At 36.3% G+C, this 22,369-nt stretch overlaps 2 protein-coding genes across 2 annotated transcripts in view; one reads left to right on the plus strand and one right to left on the minus strand.

The window, feature by feature from the left end:
* The window catches only part of Cht (choline transporter), a 31,541-nt gene extending 27,163 nt beyond the window's left edge, over positions 1-4,378 (plus strand). The window contains exons 6-7 of the mRNA XM_076791585.1: positions 1,925-2,142; positions 2,679-4,378. Of these exons, the coding sequence (XP_076647700.1) occupies positions 1,925-2,142; positions 2,679-3,386 (926 nt within the window). The 3' untranslated portion in view covers positions 3,387-4,378. The remainder of the gene's footprint in view (positions 1-1,924; positions 2,143-2,678) is intronic.
* A 15,505-nt stretch (positions 4,379-19,883) lies between these two features.
* Positions 19,884-22,369, minus strand: part of LOC143356337 (uncharacterized) — a 42,051-nt gene continuing 39,565 nt past the window's right edge. Inside the window, exon 3 of the mRNA XM_076791940.1 lies at positions 19,884-21,014. Within this exon, the coding sequence (XP_076648055.1) occupies positions 20,663-21,014 (352 nt within the window). The 3' untranslated portion in view covers positions 19,884-20,662. The remainder of the gene's footprint in view (positions 21,015-22,369) is intronic.

Below are 22,369 nucleotides of genomic sequence, written 5' to 3' on the forward strand. Positions count from 1 at the left end.
AGAAAAACGTGTTTAAATATTTGTCAATCAATTGTATGCAAATCTTTCTCTTCTTAAACAATTTGTTTCTCGACAAATTTGTTCTCTCTGTGAAAGGTTATGACTTTCTTTTCCATTTTAGTGAACGAAAATGCTCTGAACGATTATGGTCCTATTTCGTTCTGGGAGCTTGCAAATATCAATGTTTAGTAATCAATAGGTGATCTTAGTGCTTGAAATATGCATACTATCGTGTAGAATTATTCATTAAATATACACAGCCAAAAATATTACAATTTAGACTAAACCGACCCTGAGCTAGACTAAACGCACTGATTCTTTATGAGTCCCTTTGAAACACGAAATATTAGGTCATTCTATATACCGTGTGTTCTCGATATATGTCCACAACACGGGTCTAGTTAGGGATATAATATCAGCCAGGACTTATCATACTATTCTTTGATTCACACCGAACGGCTACGGTCGCCTAGGAGAGTAAACATACATGTCCACACGATGCATGTCCAAAACACAAGTCTGTCAGGGCCAATTATCGTATAGAATATTGTACTATTCTTTGATACACTGCAGAACGTAGAAAAGGACAGCGAAGCTCTAGTGGCCTCGGTCACCGAGGAATGTAACATAATATGGGTCGGGTATATCGATGTGAACCACTACTAATTCGATGACAAAACTTCTTTATTTTTCATTATTTTCTTATGGTACTTTCACCAACATATTCGTGGCATTTTTTAAATGAAAATGATACCAAATATGATATAATTCCGATCATATTTACATGTGTAATGAACGATGAAAGTTACTTCCCATTACAACTATATTAACGGAAAATTAGTGTAAAAATGATCCGAACGATATCATGTTTGGTATCATCATTTTAATCAGAAAAATTCCACAAATATATTGGTGAAAGTCTCGTGCAAAACAATTAATAATAAAAAACTTTAAGTTTTGATTTAAGGGCTTGAACACACGCTGGCATTTGAATTGTGCCGGCGGCCGCGACTCTCCGCGTCTCTTTCTTTCTCATACACTATCCTTCTTTGCTTCCGAAACTTTCATCGTTTTGAACACAAGTAAATAAATGTTCATTTGAAAAATGCCACGAATATGTTGGTGAAAGTTCCATAAAAAAATAATGAAAAATAAAGAAGTTTTGTTATTGGATTAGTAGTGGTCTCCTGGTCTCACAACAATATACCCGACCTGTATTATGTTTACACTCCTAGGCGATCGAGGTCTCTCGAGCTTCATGGCTCCTCACGAGGTATACCTCGCGGCAGTGCGGATAATTTTGGGACTTTTATCGGTTAGATATGTGGGACATATATCGAGAAAACACTGTAACATTGTTTCCTGTCTCAGTTTACACATCCGTTTATAGCATGTTTCGATCACGCAGTTCCAACGAAAGTGAAAAACACATCTTCCGTTATAGACGCAACTGCAAGTTGCATTCTTCAAACGCCTATAACTAAATCAATTTTACAAATCCTCTTATACACACGTTCAAGAACGCTCATACTTAATAAAAATGCCAAAAAATACAGTTGATTTTTTGAAAGTTCAAAAGCAGAATACAGTAGAACCTCGATTATCCGAACTGAACAGGGATTCCTGTAAGTTCGTACAATAAAATAGTAACTTAATTAAATTGCTAGCTTCATTCTGTACTGATTTGTACAATAAACAGTGTTGCATATGGATCCCCTTAAATGTAAGGCTATTTAAATTTCGAGCTTGTAGGGATAATAGAGACTTCAGACACCCCCGTTTCGGATATTCGAGGTTCTACTGTACTTCCATAAATTCTTTTGCCGGTGCAATGCAAACATCAATATTTTATGAATAATAATCGAAGTAGTTTTGAAGATTGTACTTTCTTAATGATGTTGCAAATTATTTAATTCTGTTATAGCTTGGAACGAGACAGAATACACCGGTCCCTATCCGCTTACCGAGAGGGAGACAACCATGATTCTACCATTGGTATTGCAATATTTGACTCCAGACTTCGTTTCCTTTTTTGGATTAGGCGCAGTATCGGCAGCAGTAATGTCTTCAGCGGACAGTAGCATCCTCTCAGCTAGCTCCATGTTTGCCAGAAACGTGTATAAATTAATCTTCCGTCAGAGGGTAAGTTCATCTTCGACGATTTCCTCTAAAATGGCTTCATCATGATCATCATCACCACTATTACCATCGTCACCACCATCATCACGTTCATCATAATCATCAAATGAAACTAGACACGTAAGCCCGAAACATTATTATCATCGCTTCAAATCAAACGCAAAAGAAAGTAGACTTTCGAACGTATCAATAATAGTCTCATCGCGAGTGAGCGGAATTACCAAATTAGTTAAGATGACATATTCGTGAAACACAATCTTACAAACTAGATGTACAAATTGACGATGCAGAACGAAAGAACTTGACGGAGGACGGCACTGTACGAAGCAGCATCTGTCCTAGATTGAATCGTTTCGATTCGTATCACGTTTCAATTCGCATTCGGTCTACTTTGTTCGAACTCATCACACAAATTCTCGTGAAGTCACTGGTTTCGTCTAAACCAAACATCGTGAAACATCTCCTCGACATCATACGCCAATTATTCGATCCTCCCGTAATTGATTCTCCTTCCTCTCTACAACCATTTTCCCAAACAGGCGTCGGAAATGGAGATCATCTGGGTGATGCGCGTGGGCATAGGCGTAGTCGGTGTCCTAAGCACGGTGATGGCGTTAACGATTCCCTCGATCTACGGCCTCTGGTCAATGTGCTCGGATCTGGTCTACGTGATCCTCTTCCCCCAACTGTTGATGGTGGTCCATTTTAAAGATTACTGTAACACGTACGGCAGCCTGTCTGCCTATATAATAGCCTTCGTAGTGAGGATCAGCGGAGGCGAGCCGTTGATGGGTCTACCCGCGTTGATCCATTATCCGGGCTACGACGAGGAGACGCAAACGCAGGGATTCCCCTTCAGAACGATGGCGATGATAATGTCGCTGGTAACTCTAGTCGGCGTGTCGTACGGCACGCAGGTGGCCTTCCTGACTGGTAGATTGGCACCCGGTTACGATATCTTCAGGTGTGTTGTGAACATACCTGAAGACGTCGAGAGAGTCGGGCCGGATCCAGCAGAGGGTGAGCAAATGTCTGTCCTAGCTGCTGGGGTTGGCAGGCTTTATGGTAGCAAGGACGAATCCAACGGACGAGTGAATCCAGCGCTCGAGCCGGACTACGACATGGAGCCGGGATACAAGGTCGCAGGAATGACGGACGGCGTTGTTGGCGGAGGTGGTGGCGGAGGAAACCTCGCCCCTCACGGAGCCAACGCGCCTAGGCAACCGCAATCTAGTACCGCGTTCTAATCCCTGGTTCCGTGATCGGATGCTGTGACCAACAATAAGCGCGGCGGTGCGGGTTTGCGTTTTGTTCCAGTATCAAGTTTTCGTTGGTGAGTGCTTTCAGTTCTCTCTTTTTATTTTCACGCGATACCCCCCTTTTCATTACTTCACCGGTTGGCCAGGTATCTTTTATAGGAAAGCGAACATTTAGACCAGGCCAGGCCTGACTGATTGCTCGCGAGCTGTTGATGCTCGAGCCTCGTGCGAGTCAGAGCGAGGTAGTGGCGATAGCGGGGAATACGAATACGTCTAGTAAGTTACTACTTTTTTTAGTATGTAAGTCGAGCTTCTATTCCCCTCTCGCACTCGAGCACGGTAGTGGGGGTAGCGACTCGAGCGTCGGCAGCTCGTGAGCAAATCAGTTGGCTCCGGGCCTGATTTAGAGGATATCGTCGATGGCTTGGTAATGCGTCGGATTATATCAACAGGCTTTTTTATAAGACAGGAACAGGCTCTCCCTATATATCACGCGTCTAACTAGCAACAACACCGGCCTTAGTTTAACCCTTTCGGTCTTGACGCGAACTACGGTCCATGCGAAATGCAAAGCCCTGTGGGTCTCAGTGGTTTCTTGCAATTGTCTTGACAGACAGACTTCTCCGTACGGCGGAAGCGCATTCGCGCGTACTTACGACAGAACGAAAGGGTCACGACTTAGGGGATAGCGCGTGCATAACTGAAGTCGAACCAGGACCAAACACATCCGACACATGAACACTGTTTCGTAATTTTGGATGTTTGTCGATATAGTTTGTCAACATGTCTACCGTGAAAAGTTTAATTACGGGCAGTATTTTCTCATTAATTCTTTAATTGGAATATATCTGTGATACAAGGAGTACTATGTTTTGAAATAATTCAACATACAATTTAGTTTTGTATTCAGATTTGATAATAATAGTTTAATATAGTTCGAATTTGATTCTGACTTAACACAAATCTGTTCGAAACTTGTCCCACAAATTTGTCCCAGAAATTTGAATGTTTGACTAGACAAAGTTATTTTAGTGATCGTCTAGACAAAGTAGATACCCACGTTGATTCGAACCTGACGTATCAAAAAAGCTGTTCGATAAACCAGAAGCATATCAAGCGTCTTTACACCGTTCGGACTAATTTTCCAAAATTATTGTGGTCAACCTTTTTCAGTTCACCTCCCCAGTTACTCCCCTAACTATTTATTTCTCCTCACCTGTGTCTGCGAAGCTCCGACGCGATTCAATCTTGAGTTCCATTAATACGAATCCTTCTCGTGACCGCGTTTATACTCGCGACTATAACGGCGACCTGTACCTGTCCTTCTTGGTTCGTTCGTGTTCACAACTTGTTGATAACGAAAGGAATCAATCGAGGATGGACAAACGAGAACGAATGGACTTGCAAAGAACTGCGCGAAGATGCGAGTGACATACTTGACCGAAGCTTCTCGGACAGCCTGGTGAGGTGGTCCCTGCCTGTACCGCCAATTAGGCCTAGTAATTTCCTTTTTGAGAAATATATATATATATAATAATTATATTTATATATAATTATATATCTGTTCGTACATACATACATATATATATAATTATATATGACTATATTACATATATTTAGAGTTTATCAAACTGCTTGTGAGGAGTAACGCCTGGCACGACCAATCCGTTCAGAGATATAGGGAATATCGATCGATAACTGATCGTTTCACCCAATTTCTAATTTCTAATTTCACTGAAAGAGAGAGAGAGAGTGTGTGTTTCTCGATCGATTTAATTAGAAATTAGAAATTCAATCAAGACGAGCGGCTGCCAAGATGGAGTCTTTTAGGGAAATGTACAAAGAACCTCGGCAGTTATTACTAGCAAAAATTCCCTAGGCGTGAATAATACTTATCGAATCTGATCCCGTAATTTTATGGCAGGGATTAATTCAGCGGAATTTATTCTAGTAATAATGCAAAGTTAATAAGAGGTTTTGTGTGTGTGAGTATGTATGTGGAGTTATTAGAACGCGACGAATTAGGATCACGTTATCGTTTGTTAGTCTTCTTCCACGTTCCTCGCCACTCACAAGACAATTATTGCTAGGGGAAAATAAAAGTTGAAAAATACAACAAAAAAAAAAAAAACAGAAAAAAACAGTACAGAGTAAGTCAAGAAGCTTTTGTACTCGATTGTTCTTCCCTCGCTTAGACCGACTGGGTATGTAGATGATATCTAGATATGTTTTTACTATGGAAACGAGGAGACGGTAGACGTTACTGACTAGCCCGTTTCGCAGTCGCTCGTAGTAGAAATGTGCTCAGGACTTTTTCGATTCGCACACGAAAGTTCAAAAGAAGTATTTAGAAATTCGATGTATAAGAAAATAAAGAAATTAGGCGGGTCAAACAATGAACAAAATCATTTCTGACACATTGATGCAATGTTATTCTTTAGTCTTCGTTTAACCGTTCCTGATAGTTTAAACGAGTTTACATAGATTCTTTTTGTACTTGCGACAAATATAGACAGTGCACCGGACCTCTGCACTGCACCTGTACACAGGAGGGTTAATCACATTCATTTGTTTAAAAGTTCCTACTTCGTGTCCTTCTCTTTTACATTGTTGCTAAAAATATCGGCTGTGTTGTTATTCAGTTCAATTTAAATAAGTTAAATAACTCGGGTTATATGAGCAAGAAAATTATAAACACTTGCAGATTTGATACTTCGAATAACAGAATTATTAAAAAGTTCAAAACCAATTTAGATTTCAATTTTTTAATTTTTTAGTTAAAAGGCTGAGTAAGTATTCTCGTGTTCTTCGATCCATTGACTTTCGTATGCGATTCTTGAGTCGTTAAAAAATACGTACGGGAACTTACAAAGTGTATCAGTCAACTCTAGCTCGTTGCTTTTGATGATGTTTGATATTAAAGTAGAACATTTATAAATATCCTATTGTTTATCTAACGGTTGTTATTTATCATGTGGACGGACAAAATCTTTCGTTTACGTAGGGTACTGAAGTTTTTCGAAAAATTATAAATAGAAATTATAGCAGTGTAAACCAGTCCTGATCGTTTCTTTATGAATGACGTCACCAATATACCTCAAATCGAACTGATAAGCATTTATCAATGCTTCAGAGTTCAAGAGAACTCTAATCGATATCGAAAAATATTTCAGACAAAAGCATAATGGTTTTAACCCAGATTTAATTTGTAGAATTCACATAGTTAATTAACAGATCGAAGCGGTTTATTATTTCCTACTAAAAAGATGTAAAGTTAGTAAAAAAACCATTAGCCCAAGACATACTTCGATTTTAATATGAATTTTGAAGAAACTTTTGACCAACATGAGGGGCATAAAATTAGTATATCTCCGGAAGTAATTGGTAATTGGCATAAATAGCTTAACACTTTTTTCAAGACAATAAGATGCCATATCGATCAATGTATTCAAAACTACAATATATAGTTTCTGTATAAATAGTCAGTCGATACTAACATATTTTCTCTGCGTTGCTCCACATAAAAATTTTACATTCTAACTCATTTGTCTAAGATATTTTTCGTTTTTGAATTTTTATCCGTACAATAAAGCGAGGACTGTACTTAATTCGTTAGTATACGCGTTCATATATCGTTCATTCACAAGAAAAGTGACATAAATCAAAAAAAGGAAATATTTGCAGGAGAGCCATTTGAAAATTACTTAAAATTGCTAATTTTTTTTATTGTATACAACCAACTCATAAATGTAAAATAATTTGTTTTTATTTAGATACTGGGTTAATTATCATTAGTTATGAAGTACACCACAATTTATATATTTATTATTATAATGTTTTGTATAAATATATTTTGAGTGGTCATTTTTCCTGCTAATACTTGCTGAAAGATTGAATTGAAGTTGTGACGTTTTTACTTTGAAAAGTTAGAATGACTTCAAAGCTAGTGAACCAATAACAATAATTTTTAAAATTTTTGAGTTGTGCCACTTTTCTTACGAATAAACAATATGTTTGTATTATTGAATTTAACAAAAGTACTTACGAGTAATTTAAGTAGTAATTTGTCGTCAATATTCATACATTTATATTCAAATTGCATTGAATTGAAATTATCTGAACATATATGTTGGAATATATTGCAACATTAATTTGAATAGTTTTTCAATGTTGTGTTTGTACAAGATTTATACTATTTCATAACGTTAGAAATTTATAATTGTTGATGATTTCTGGAAACTCCTTTTATCGTATTTAATTTTGTGAATTGAAAAAAAGTGATGTCTTTAGTTGATGTTCTCTTAATATATATCGAATAATTATATGAATGAGGTTAATTTGTACATATTCAAAAGAATGTGTGTTCTTTTATATCGGTATTATCCGTAACCTTCCGTTGGACAAAAATGTGCACCTACTTAGTTTTAGACATTTTGATAACCTCGTACTGATCGTGTAAACAAATGGAGATTCGTCAATGACACGTTCAGTCATATTTTTCATATGGAAAGCATAACCGAATAATCTCGAATGTTCTAGTTTTCTACCAAAAATCAGCAAAAGTGGGTGATGCTAATTGTTAAACGGATCGATCGTCGCACAGATTCGTTGTGTTTATTATATAGTATATATAAATATATATATACAGTGCGTAATATAATCGAAAATACTGACATTGGAACGAGACGAATGAGATTTAGCATCGGAATATCTTAATACACACACACACATATATACATCTAATGTACACATTATACCAACACTGTTAAACAGAATACCAATTGCCGTCATTGTTGATTTTATGGATTAATTTGTTATATTGTTTGAGCATAGCCGAGTTATTCGCACGTTAATAAGCGTATATAGTAGCGTTATCGGTCGTCGCAATTGCTTATCCTATTGTTTTTTTTAGCTGGAAACAAAGTGAAGTTTAATACGTATTTACTTGTTGAACGAGTAGTTCCTACTCTGCGCGTGCTCGAATTTCACAGTGTTTTCTCAACGAAAATTTTTAATAGGCGAACATGATCGGGACGAGCCATTTTTCTACCGTCTTCGTTAATATTTATTCATGGGATACTCAACGATGACGCAGAATTGTAGCGATATGTCTGTTTTCGTTAACGGGAAAATGATTGATAAGCGACGTGTCGACTTGCTTCTAGAGGTTTTTGTTTTCTTTATTGTACAAACATTATGAAAACTGAATTTTTAATTATTGTTACCGTTTACCTCGCCAAATCCTAATTGATAATAAAGTATTTATCATTGAATGAACGCGGAGTTGGGCATTTATCATTCTACTCTATTTGTAACATCGAGACATCCGATTGTTTCGTCACGTGTGTAAAGCGAAATAAAATGTATTCTAATGCAAACAAAAGAGGAGATTCGAATGAAAGATGGAATTAAATGAAGAGTGAAAATGTGGAGGATAAACTATTTTGTAAATCTATTTTTTTTTAATGATTTTATTATACCGTTCGAGAAGGTAACGCAATTGTGAGAAAATATTTTTAACGAATAAGCTAAATGATATTTTAAGCATAAATCTGTTCCTTCTATTAGAGTAAATCCAGTACTTTTATTGTTCATTGTTTAACCTTTTAGCTGCGTGATTTTTCAATTATGAATACTTGCCAAAATCATAACGAAAATTTTACCATGATCAACGTAAATACAATACAGTTTGTATCAATATGGATACCGTGACACAATTAAGTGAATTAATTATTCATTGAATTAAGGATAACACGAAGAGTTTCTGAATGGTAAAAACAAGTGATACTCAGCTAGAAGGTTAATATAGTTATTCAAAATTGCCCAACTCTGAGTGAACGGAAGTGCTGCCATATTGTGTGAATGATTGTTAAAATCAACGTCGATCGATCAGCCTGTCGGTCGGAGGTGATCTTCTGTTTCGTGAAACAGTGAATAATTTGTAACAATTTTATTGGAGGAGCTAGCAGTTTCGAACTTTGCGAAAGTGTGTTTCAGCTATCGCTAATTTCGCGGAGAGATATGGGAGAAGCGTCTTTAATAATCGTACGAAAACGTGATATTAATTAACTACATCGTTTTTTAAATACCCCGAACGTCATCTTCAAAAATATAATTGTAAGACAACTCACGGTACTTCAGATCATACACTTTTGCTAGCTTCATAAATTTCTCAACGAGTTTATAGAATACCAATGAAAGAAAGTCTATGATACCAATGCAAAATGAGGAACGACGTTAAACTCATAATAATAGTTTGTAGGTTCGAATAATTGCTAAATTCTTCTGTTGCTGATATAAGTGAAAATATTCTAAAATTCGGTTGCCATACAATTGAAATTAGTTGTTAATAGACTGCGGATATTATGCAGTTATGGCAAAAAATGAATAGGTGAAAAACAAAATAGTAGACGGTTTAGGCAACATATCTTGTGTTGGACAAAAGAAAATTTAAATACCAATGTATACGACAACCAGCACAATTTTTACAATTTTATTTTAAAGCAGCAATGCATTTTTTATAAATATCTTAAACAAAAGGGGATACAAAATTGATAGTTGCCCTAAAACAATGGAACAAGCAAAGAAACTATGCGGAAGGAAGTTAGTTTAATGTAATAATTGTCCTTTGTCTGTAATAATTTCACAGAAGAGGGAAGAAAAGTTATATTTATTGTTTGCATTCGCTTCAACACTTAAATATTGGTTAGAAGAGAATAGAATTCTATTTCAGTTTAAAAGAAAGGCATAACATTTATACTTAGTAGATTTTATTTGACGTGTTCAAAAGAGACGAACAAACAGAAGCAGTTTGATGACGTGTAGTGTGACTAGGATGCCGAAAGTTATTGATACTCGCATTGAGAAATTCGAATTTTAAACTTTCTTTCGTTCGAAAAAAAAAAATAAATGCCTGTGCAGTTCCTGTTTCTTGCAATTGATGCGTAAGATTTTGATTTTGCACAAAGATCCGCAGTTTTTTCTCCGAATGTTTTGATCCGATTTATTTTAAAGGAGGCCACCTAAATATCTCCTTTATTTTTACTGCAACAAAAAATATTTATGGCATAATTTAAATGGTATCGAAGGAGGAACACCATAGAAGACAAATTTTTTTGTCCGGTTAGTTTTTTCAAGGTCATCGTTATTTTCCATCAAGGAAACTTATATTTCTTTTTATTCCATCTTGTAGTAGCTGAAAAAATACGTTTGAATATATTCAAGTTATGACCTTCAGGTGACCTTGAGTACCAAAAATGTGATAAAATTGTAGGATACCTATTGAATGCCATTTTTGGTATTCAAGGTCAACTGAATGTCACAACTTGAGCATATTCAAATGTATTTTTTAGCCACTACAAGATGGAACAAAAAAAAAATATAAGTTATCATGATGGAAAATAACGACGACCTTGAAAAATCTATGGAAAAATAACCGGACAAACGAAATTTTTCTTCTATGGTATTCCTTCGTCGTAAATATTTGTTGCGCCATTAAAAATAAAGGAGATATTTAGGTGGCCTCCTTTAGCTGAGACACCCTGTATATCATGACCGGTGGTGATTACAGACTCTAACAGGCACTCTATGATCGTGAAACGAAGGCTGATAATTCCGGAAGTAGCGTGTTAGTGAGTAATAATGCAACAGTGTACGTATCGCTTGTCAGGGAGTGCTTTGCGCGACGAAGGTGAAATTACTTGTCTAGACGGTTGACAGAGAGCGGAGAAGGTGCACCAGGTGCACACGGATGCATCTTCCACGTATTTTCGTCCCACTGTGGAATAGTGGGACTTTCACTCGGATATTGAGCCTGAAAGACTGTAGACAACGAACAGGAACAACAATTACTGTTATTACAATTTCCAGCAAGGCCACTTTATAGCAGACTGTCTCCCTTTTACGACGAGAAACTGAATTAGACGACCGTAAAATGTTTCTTTGTCAGCGACCGAAATTACACTGTTGGAAGATTGCGGATTGAAGGAACAATTAGTCAAGAGATAGTGGTATTAAGGATTCCGGGTTCGTTGGATCTAATCGGTTTCAAGCTCGTTGCTTGATCGGGGATCTTGCTAGATCAAGAGAAATATCTATGGGTTCTTTCGTACCGAATCTACGGTGATTTTCAAGAATTGAGTAGAACGGAAAAAGTCTTACACAATTATCCGATCGTTCCACAGAGACATAGATTTATTACTAGATTGCTGGTTTTATGCGTTTATGACAAAAATGAATAGCGGAAATTCTAACCGGTAGAAACGTTAAACGAATCGAAAAGTATCGACACATTACTTTCGTCCTGTGAACAGTATTAAAGGAAGAAACAACTTTTTATTCGGCTCCAGTGCCTTGTAATTGGTGAAGAAAATTTTCATTTTGCATAAAGATCCGTAGGCTATATATAACATTCGTTCTGAGACTACAAACCTTAGTCTCCCATGAACCAATTATTATTTTTATTACCAACAACTAGACTGCGGATTTTATACATTTATGATAAAAATGTGTGCATCGAATGCAAATTATAACAGACACTCAAAGAATTGAAAAATGATGCATTAATAAAAGAAATTATTTTTCATAAAAATCCGCAGTCTGCTAATAACTTTTTGAATAGGTACAATCTTGAAAATAGAATAATTAATAGAAGACTGTGTTGAAGCATATGAAATTCTGTACTTGAAGTTCGTAGGAGATGTTACGTCAGTTTAAGCATTTTTATCGACTTCCATTTCTTTCTTTTTCTCCAAATTGTTTCTGGTAATTCATAAAATTTATAAAATGCATAGAAACGATTAAATTAACGTTAGATTAATTCTAGGCATTTAGAAATTGAAATAATTGTAAGAAAATGGTTCATAGTGGAAAGAAGTAGCACTTGACGTGCGATAATTTTAGGAGAAATATTTCACAAAATCAATTATGATTTCATAACAGTTTATGGGAAAAACATTTTGCATATCAGTTTCGGAGGTCCGTTATTGTTGACGCAACAGATTTTAAAGAATGCTCCATATTTTTAGAGATTTAAGTGTTACACGAGAATTGCGAAAAAGGATACCTTTACATTGACAGGCTGACACAAGTAAAAAGTTGAGCGTGTGTTTAGTTTTGATGATCGATATTAGTTTCTTTAACACATTCAGGACAGTGCGACTTATCGATAGGTTGTCTTGTAATCACATTACACGCGCATACGGATAACGTGATTTGGTCATTGTATCATGATTAATAAAATCTCAGTACACACAATATGACTTGTCGTTGGGTCATCCTATCGTAACGAAGAAAACATGAAAGTTCTAGATATAATCCACCAGGGGCAACCGTGTTATAATCGTCCTAATGTTTAGCGAATTAAACAACAACGATCCGCTGGTGGTCGTCCTATTATAATTAAGGAAGAACCTCCTGTCGGCAGAGACATTTACTAATGGCCATTCTGTTGTAACGGATGTAGTAATTAGAATAGTTAAGATGATTTATTGGTGGACTTCTTGCAATAATCGACGGAAGTGTTGAAATAAGAAACATCATTAGTGGTTTGATCTTAATTAAAGGAAAAAAAAAGAACGGCATCTCGTAGACAAAATCACTCACCAGTGATGAGGAATTTTACTTTGATTTTTGAGGGTCAGGTGATATAACAATAAAAAGCAATCCATTTAAATTGTAATTCTAGGAGATATCGACGATGTTTAAGTGTCCAAAATAGATCGACCTGCTATCCTGAATGTGTTAATGTATACACCTCACACAAATCCATATACGTGTAACAAATGGAATGAAGATGATAGTAAACGAAAGCTGCTACATAGATGCGAACCAAAAAGAAAAAAGAAACAAAAAAAAAATACGAAAGAGATATAGTAGCAACATAATCTTAATCATAAAACAGCCAGGGTGACATACATATCAACTTGCATTGTAATCAACGATGTAACGAGGAACCTATACATATCATGAAACGTGCTCTAACATATTTTAGGTATTTTAGTTCGTAAGATAAGAAAGTAAAGAAACCATGCTAGGTAACAAGAAAACGTAAAAAAAACATGTACATATAAACGTGCTATGTATATCCCCCCCCCCCCCGTAAAAAAAAAGAAAAGAAAAGGAATCGACGAGAAGCGGAAAACAAAATTAGAGGAACACGGTTCGATTAACCGTCAGTGTCCTTCTAATTTCTCTGTCGCTCCTCGCGTGCGTTGATATGAGAAACAACAATGTCAGTAAATAATTGAATAAACTGAAACGGTATCGAAAAATATGTACGAACGATGGGCTGCCCGAACGCCGAACGTAAAAAGGTTCAATTGAGCTGGTTTGAGAATTTTCCGATGAAATTCCAGTGTTACAGGAACGACACAACGTTCTCTTGCGACTTACTCGCCTGCTTTGAAACTCGAACCTAATGTTGTTGTAACCTTCGTCCTATCTCGCGAGCCTGGGATGCCTACCTATTCGTAGAGTATTATTATGTATAAAGAAAGAAGGAACCGACTTCGATCCCTAACTAAGAGTATATATTCATGTATATGTACTACGAAAGCGTTACCGCTGTATTGTATCATACGACATAAACTATATGTGTATAATTGAGAAAACTGAACGCGATGTTGATTGTAAATGTTAAAAATAAACGGTGTGTAAAAACCAAACTAGCGTTGGATACTTATTTTGGCGACCTTTCTTATTGTTTGCTGATTGAAATTTCGAACGTCTTTTGTTCTGTTTTTGACAAGGTAGCATGCACAGATTTATTTAAATCGACGATTCCAATGATTGCGTTTCTGTCAATACATTTGAAATATTTTTTCTTGTGGAAAAAAAATATCGTTCATTCGTAAGAAAAGTGACATAAGTCAAAAAAAGGAAATTCTACAGGAGAGCCATTTGAAAATCACCTAAAATTGCCAATTTTTTTATTGTATACAACTAACTTAAAAATGTAAAATAATTTGTTGTTATTTAAATACTGGGTTAATTGTCATGTAAATTATTATTATAATTTTTTTTATAAATATATTTTGAGTTACGTCGTTCTTCGTCGTTGTGGCGTTTTTACTGTGAAATGTTCGGAGCGACTTCAAAGCTAGTGAACCAATAAAACTAATTTAAAGAATTGTTGAGTTGTGTCACTTTTCTTATGAATAAACGGTATGTCGAATCTCTGAGTTTTCAAAGTAGAAAGTATTTTTATATTTTTGTTTTGATGTGTACACGACTTCAGATCATAAGAGTTGCCGTCTTTTCTTTAGCATTAGAATAAAATACAGTAGACCCAAAAAGTATTTAACACTATTGCTACCGCGACCGGTCAAATGACCGTTTTTAAAATTTCGATTAAAACTATTTTGTATTTTTATTCTATTATTATTCTACGTTTATTTTATACTGTATTACGTGTTATAAGTGTTATTTTCAAAAAAGTGAACAAACCAACAATACTTTGTAGTAAGTTTCACATTTTATCTTTTGTTCATTTTTTTGTCCATCTTGATGTAAGAATGTTTATATCACCGTTTGTATTACTCATATGTTTACCTGTTATTGATTTATACTGTTATATATAATTTTATTGATTTATGCGTGGCGTTAGCATTTTGTTAAATTGATGTTACCATGAGTTTTAGTTAAATAAACAGTTTCCTCTGAGTGAGCAAAGGACATTGACGCGTCAAGCCTCCTTACATTGATTTACATTTTTATATTTTAGTTTTTATTTTATCCCTTGAATATTCCTTCCCAAAATGTCAAGACGTTCGAAGAGTGTAAATTTATTATTAGAGAAAATAAATAATATTGATGAAGAGTGTTCCGAAGATGATCAGGAAATTTTTGATATTGAAAATGACAATGCGGAAAATTATGATCTATTTGAGACCGACTCGAACACCGATGAGGACGAAGAGAATGTTTCGAACGTACGTAGAGGACGAAAGAGAAGGAGATTTTTAGTTAGTTCCGATAGGAAGAATGAGGAAGAGGTAATCGAAACTGCTGTAGACGGAACTGTTTGGCTAGAAGTAAAAGAAGGGTCTAATCCTGGAAGTACAGGGTATAGTAAACGAAATATTATGCGGTGAAAACGAATAAAATGTACATTATATACTCCTAAATAAAAGAAACTATATTCTTATACTGTCAAATTGGCTATTATCTTCATTCTGTATTGAAAAGTATAAGTTGTGCTAAAGACCGGTCATTTGACCGGTCGCGGTAGGAATAGGTATACGTGAAGTGTCAGTAGGAATAGTGTTAAACGCTACATTTCCGATTCTCGAGAAGTGGTCAAAATTTAAATTGTGGCAATGTCTCTTTAATGTCACATTACCACAGTTCTCAAGGTCAAAAAGTTTTTATGTTTCTTTCTCTATAACTTTCCTTTACAACATTTCAGCTTTAACCTCGTCAAAGAATTATTGTGCTAAACTTCAACCAAAAGTTCTACGATTTTTACACAAAGTTCATCGGTTTAGCCCACTGTGCGGCGCCTGGAGATCTGAAAACTGTGACATTAGAGCATGTAATACATTACCTCAAAAACACTCCAACAAATGTATTAATTGTACATTACAAGAAAAAGTTTATACAGATGCTTCAACGATATCAGTGTAGAGGCCATAAAAAATGCTAAACAATCTTTTATTTACCGTCTACGCGAGTGCATTGCAGCTCGTGGACACCATTTTGAATATCGCTACAATTAAGGTTGGTAAATTTCGATTTGTCAACAACATTGGAACGCATACAACGGCGTAGCATATGATACTCCTTGTAATACAAAGTTTTTAATTTTTTCTCGACCCACGTGAAAAAAAGGTTATGTTCCGATATTTACCGAATTCGTCTTGAAATCCTTTAACAGATAGGCCTAAAAAACTTACATGTTTATTTGCGAAAAATTCAAGGTGACCTTGAAAAAACATGAAAAAGAGAGTTGAAAAATAATTTTTTATAATCACGTTAAAGCTCCCTTGAACCCATGCAAAAGCTGATAAAAACATTTTCGATCAGATTGCTAATAACAGAGTAATCTATATTGATCACGATTCCTGATTCACCCTGTATTTGTGTGCCCCATTGTATTTGCGAGGAAAATTGTGTCACAAACTGATAAAATTTGTAAAAATATGAAGAATTTTGCAACGCCACAGTGCGGTGTTGCCGAAATCGTCCTGTATAACAATAGAGGCTCCTGAGATAGAGAGTGGAGGGAAAAGAAATCACAGTTTAATAGCGTAGATAACATGTGGAAATGAACAGGAGGGGAAATAAATACTAATTGGAGAAGGGAGATAAGAAATGCGTGTTGGGTGCGCGGAAGGAGGAATGTTTCAAGATTTGATGCATAGATATAGGAAAACGACAAGATGAATGATACAAAAGGGAGAACTGATAAAGGGGAAGGGCGCAGTCGAATGATTAGATTAGCTAAGAGGTCCGAGAAAGGGGATAAGCGAATTAGGTGAACATACGGACAAAGAATGAAAAAGTTGAAAAAAAAGAACGAAAAATTGTATATACGGTATACCCGTTAAGTTTTGTCACCGTTTTTTAGGCATTTCCGGTAGTGAAATTAAAAAATGTTTCTGATTAAATTTTATCAGTACTTGGTGGGCTACGTATTCGTGTATTCTTAAATATCAAAAAATGGTTTTTACGTAAAAAAGTATAGGTTACCTTGATTTTTTTTAAAGGCACCATATGTTTTGGCCATCATAGGAATTGTTGCTGGCGTCGAGACGAATTCATATTATGAAATGACCTTAAACTTGAAGATTGTCTACAAACGTAATTTTAACGAAAAATTATTTCTTACAAAATAAATCAGGTTACATCAGGTGTTCGAACTGCGATCCACCCTTAATGGGTACACCCTATATATATATAATTATGTAATTAAGTTCCTTTGACAAAATAAACAATCTGAGAAAAATGACTTAAAGATAAGACTCAGAACAGACTACAAAAAACGTTATACTTGTTTGACGTATCCGGTATCTATAAAAAGTTTACTTGCCTATTTACTTCTTTAACTGTTGCCGCATATTATATGCAAATTATAACATCTGAGCTCTATATTTTACTATTTTTTCAGTTGCCTCTTCATCATAAGACTCCATATAAGTTTAATGCAACAATGGTGTACTATTTGTCAATGGTTTAATAGTCATTAAATAAAATAATTTTAATTTAATTTTAATTTAATTTTTTTTTTATCGAATTTTAGCGTGGCTTGCATAAGACAAACGTAACTTCCTTCGATATTGTTGTGTTTCATAGTACGTATACCTAATTCCACATTATCCAATGATTAACTGTTTTGACTTGCATTAAACGGTTCATTCAATAATCCAGTTTGAAGTTAAATAAAATCATAAGTAATTCTAGAATGTTTAGTTCATACAAAAGTGAGTTCATAACATTGCTTTGTAATCACTGTGTTCTGCAATGTACCTATGTATGATACGAGCAAAATCTATTTATATTCGAAGGTTATACAATAAAATTTTAGAAACTTGCATGTTTCTCGCGAGTAAACGAAATTCAAATATTTTTTTCTTATTTAGCACCTTGAACCCAAGATTCATTTCGGCTGACAAGAAAGTCAAATTTCGGGATTAAAATATTTCTCTGCGTTAGGAAATTCAAAACTGTTAAGTCGAATTGCTTGGATAATCTTCTACAGATAGGAAACAGTAAGTACTTACGAGGTCGTAAATAGCAACAGTCTACTAATAACAGAGGTGTACTTGCTACAGGCGTTTTACATAATACAATTGTTTTTTTCCCAAGAGAACAATTTAATCTGCACGTGCAAACTTTCTTGTCACAATTATAGTAGTATTTACAATTTTCAATTGTAATTACATTTTCAGGATTTCAAGTTAAAAGACAGCTTTTTAAGCTTCCGTATCTATTCACCTACCACGTAGCTTCACATACATTTATGGAATCAGTTCACATCCGTTGAGAATATATAGTGTAACAGTTATGCAAGATATTGTCATTTTATTACGATTTTTCTTAAAAGAATATTGTAATATTTTTTTGCAGAAGGAGAAAAAAAGGACAATAATTGTTCTGTGAAACTGTCTGATGGTAATATGTTTGGAGCAGAAAACGGCGAATAGGTCAGAATATACGATTTTCTACTTGAGGGATATCGACGTAAGGTCCTCGTCAATATATGTTTTTTAGTTGGCTTACAACAGAAATAGAAAAAGCTCTTACTTATTCATACCTTCCCGGTGTACGAGTTGGGAGAATCAATAAATCGACCGGTTGCCGACGTTGTCCAACTAACCTTACTCCCAGCCACCACCGTCTTACTTATACACGACAATTCTAAATTAGTATCACAAAGTTTCACGTACGCCTCGTACATACCGTAACTGTCCGAAGACTCACTACATCATGCTTACGAAGCCTTATCGATTATTTTGTTTTCAATGTCGACCGTGTTTATGTTTACGTTTTCAATAAAAAGACGCAGCTGTATATGAAAAAGTCATGTTTACGTTCCACGTTTACCAGTATAATGATTAGACTGTGGATTTTCGTGCAAAATAAAAATATTCTATATCTACTTTCAATCATTTTCATAAGTCCGACAACATTCTTAAATTCTTCTGATACTTTCTAATACTTCTAATAATTTTGTTTTTCACTTATCCATTTTTGCCATGAATGCATAAAATCCGCAGTCTGATAATGATTTAGGCCATAACGCGATTTAAGCCCAATTTTGTTAAAATGATCTCTGGATTCATGCTATATAAACCTTACATGGTTTAAAGCAATAAATAAATAATAATAATAGAATTTTGGATTACTAATGTATTATATGTGCACGCTGAGTGTTAGCATCAAAATTAATTGCCATAGTTCACTTAGAACTTTTTACTGCCATTTTTTGTTATTTTATTGCCAAATGAGATTTCGGAAACGTAATTGCTGTTTAAGCATTCGGGGCTTTCCGTAAACAAGAAAGTATTCTTAGCAATTAGATGTATGGCGGACGACTCAATAGACACTCCGAGTCACGAATTTTTATTACCTAATGGGATTAACGAATAGCGAAATTGACAAATCATCAGGTGCTGAGGTGTATAGCTGACGTAATGACATTCATTGTGTGAACACATAACATGGAAAAAAATTAAAATTCTTATACGTCAAAATCAATAGAAATCTGACTTGTGTTAACAATAATTCTTTAACTATTAATTTCCGAGAACATACTGTATGACACGATTTACATAGAATTACATTCTGAATCAATTCCCAAAATTTCAATTTCTTAGGATAAAATCATTTCGTAAGGTAAAATAAAATTTCTTAGGGTAGTTTTTCGTCTTAGTAAAAGGAAAAAAAAACAATAAAAACTGTCCTGTTTGGAATTAGTGGCGTACATTTAAAAGGTATAATGAATTTAGTCCGCGTTTTGACAACTTCGAACCAGTGACTCTGAGGAATATTTTTAAATTGATTACAGGAGATGAAATTATTAGATCCGATGTGTTTTCATGCATTATTGTTCGCTTTCTAGAATTTGCAGATAGCTAGGTAAAATATCAGAAAGTATAAATCATCAAGAGATTATTCTAACATCTGTAACATCGTATAATGTCGACCATACGAGAGCAAACTGACAATGCATCGTCGTCCCCGAACAGTTAATCAAAAACAACCGTTCATGCAACATTCGGACGAAGTTAGGTAGGAATAAATGTTTCTCAACGTAGGCTTCATTTTTTCCAGCGTAGCAGTTTTATTAGTACAAAAAGCATTTTTACAAAATAAATAAATTACAGGCTCTGAATGAGGAATGAACTCTTTCCTTGTATCTTTCTTTCTTTTCTCGTCGTCGTTATCTCCTTTCAGCAGCCGTCTTGCGTGAAATTTGTTCCCCTTGATGAATAGAACTCAGTAGACGCATTCCTGAGACCAAGTCGCGAAAAAGATCTCCTCGTGCTAGTGCTAATTTCTTTTTGTCACCTGTTCACGGGAACGCGCCTGGTTAACTCGTCCGGCGATGTTAAACTTTGAATTCGAATCGATGCTTGATTGATCCCAATTCCGCGAGAACGACCTTCGATCCTTCTTTCACCCTTCCTTTCTGGGGTTCCTTTAGCCTGTAGTCGTTCGCGTTTTCGACGGTATAGTTGCGCGATCTCGAGTAGTCATCGAAGTTCTCCTTATTCCGGGGTGAAGAAGGATAGTCGAAGGTGACCGCGCGAGATTTAATGTACTTAGTATTGGTAGCCTCCATTACTGGCGTAGCCCTGACCACCTCCACTACCTCCACCACCGGAGTAACCACCTCCGCCGCCTCCAGAGTAGCCACCTCCGCCGCCTCCAGAGTAGCCTCCATTGCCTCCTCCAGAATAGCCACCTCCACCGCCTCCAGAGTAGCCTCCATTACCTCCACCCGAGTAACCTCCACTGCCGCCACCCGAGTAACCTCCACCGCCGGAGTAACCTCCGCCACCGTTCCCACCTCCAGAGTAGCCACCGCCGCCGGAATAACCGCCGTTGCCGCCACCGCCGCCGCCGCCGCCGCCGGAGTAACCACCGCCGCCGCCTCCAGAATACCCACCGGAGCTGTCATCGTAACCGTCAACGTCAATTTCATATTCTCATATTGTACATACCTGGTTACAACACCGCAAAGTACTGTCCGTACGCCAGATGATGGCTACGCGAAGTGTTTACGTCCTCACTCTATCTTGACTCCCCGACCATGGCACGCGTTGCTATCTGCCAAAGATGGTGACGAAGAACGACAGCGATCGTGACCGAGTGAAATGGTACTTCACAGGTGTAGAAACTACGTCGATGCTGTGAAATCATACTATTTCACTCGGTCTCGGTATGACCCCCTGTCGTTCTTCGTCATCGCCTCCGGCTAATAGCGATAGTGCTTGCGGTGGTGGGAGAGTCTGGATTGAGCGGGACCGTATTCTTTACTTAGCCATCATCTGGCGAATGAACAGTACCTAAACTATTTTACATTGTTTCTTAAATGCCTTTGTTCTCAGTTTTTTCAGTAGCTTTTGAAGATTGTGTTAAGTGCTCGAAAGATTCTTGCCGCTTAGCCAGACGCTCAGTTCAGACAGCAAGGGTTGTGCGAGTTCCGTGTACACACGGTTCGTTTGCCTCAAAGCTATTTTCGACGGCGAATGCGATTACAGTAATGTCTCGATGTACAGGGTGTCAGAGATTTGAGGTTTTCATGCAGTTCTCACTGTTAAGTTTGGGTGTTAAAGCTGTCGGCTGAACTTTACAATTGCCACCTTCCCCTCCAGCTTTTGATAAATATTCTGCGTCATTCTATTTGTTTCAACGTGCTGTGTACAAGCGGAAATTACAAGTTTACGAGATAATGGCAGAGAATTTTCTTACCAGCGCATTGGATTCTGCCCATAAGTGTGCGTTTGTGACGCAGACACGAACATAGTTGGCGGCAGGATTTTTAAACTAATACTGGTTTTGTTTGGGTTAGGTATTTTGGAGAGGGGTGCAAGGGAAGAGGTAAAACCATTTGTTTGCAACATGTGACTGTGTCACAGATGCACGCTTATAGACACAATTCAATGTGCCAGTAAGAAAGATTTTTACAAATATTTCGGCAACTTGTATTTCCTAAAAACGAAAGTCATATTTGTATTCAGTATGCCAAACCAATAGATTGATGTATAACAAAAATTGGAGATGGGGGGGGGGGGACTCAGAAGACACACTGATATGTACTTGTATGTGCCTAATGGTGTTACTCTAATTGGTGTCACTCTACAGTGTGTCGTGTACAGTTTTGTTTCGATATAAGACGACGATGTTTATCTCACAACAAAAAAATCTCTATCCCCTCTTCTTCTTTTGAAGTCGTCCGTTCGACACCGAAATACGGCGAAAGTCGATTCCGAGCCTTCACCTTATATCGGAGCAAAACCGTAACT

The sequence above is a fragment of the Halictus rubicundus genome, chromosome 8, assembly GCF_050948215.1.
Source record: "Halictus rubicundus isolate RS-2024b chromosome 8, iyHalRubi1_principal, whole genome shotgun sequence".
NCBI classification, from domain to species: Eukaryota; Metazoa; Arthropoda; class Insecta; order Hymenoptera; family Halictidae; genus Halictus; species Halictus rubicundus.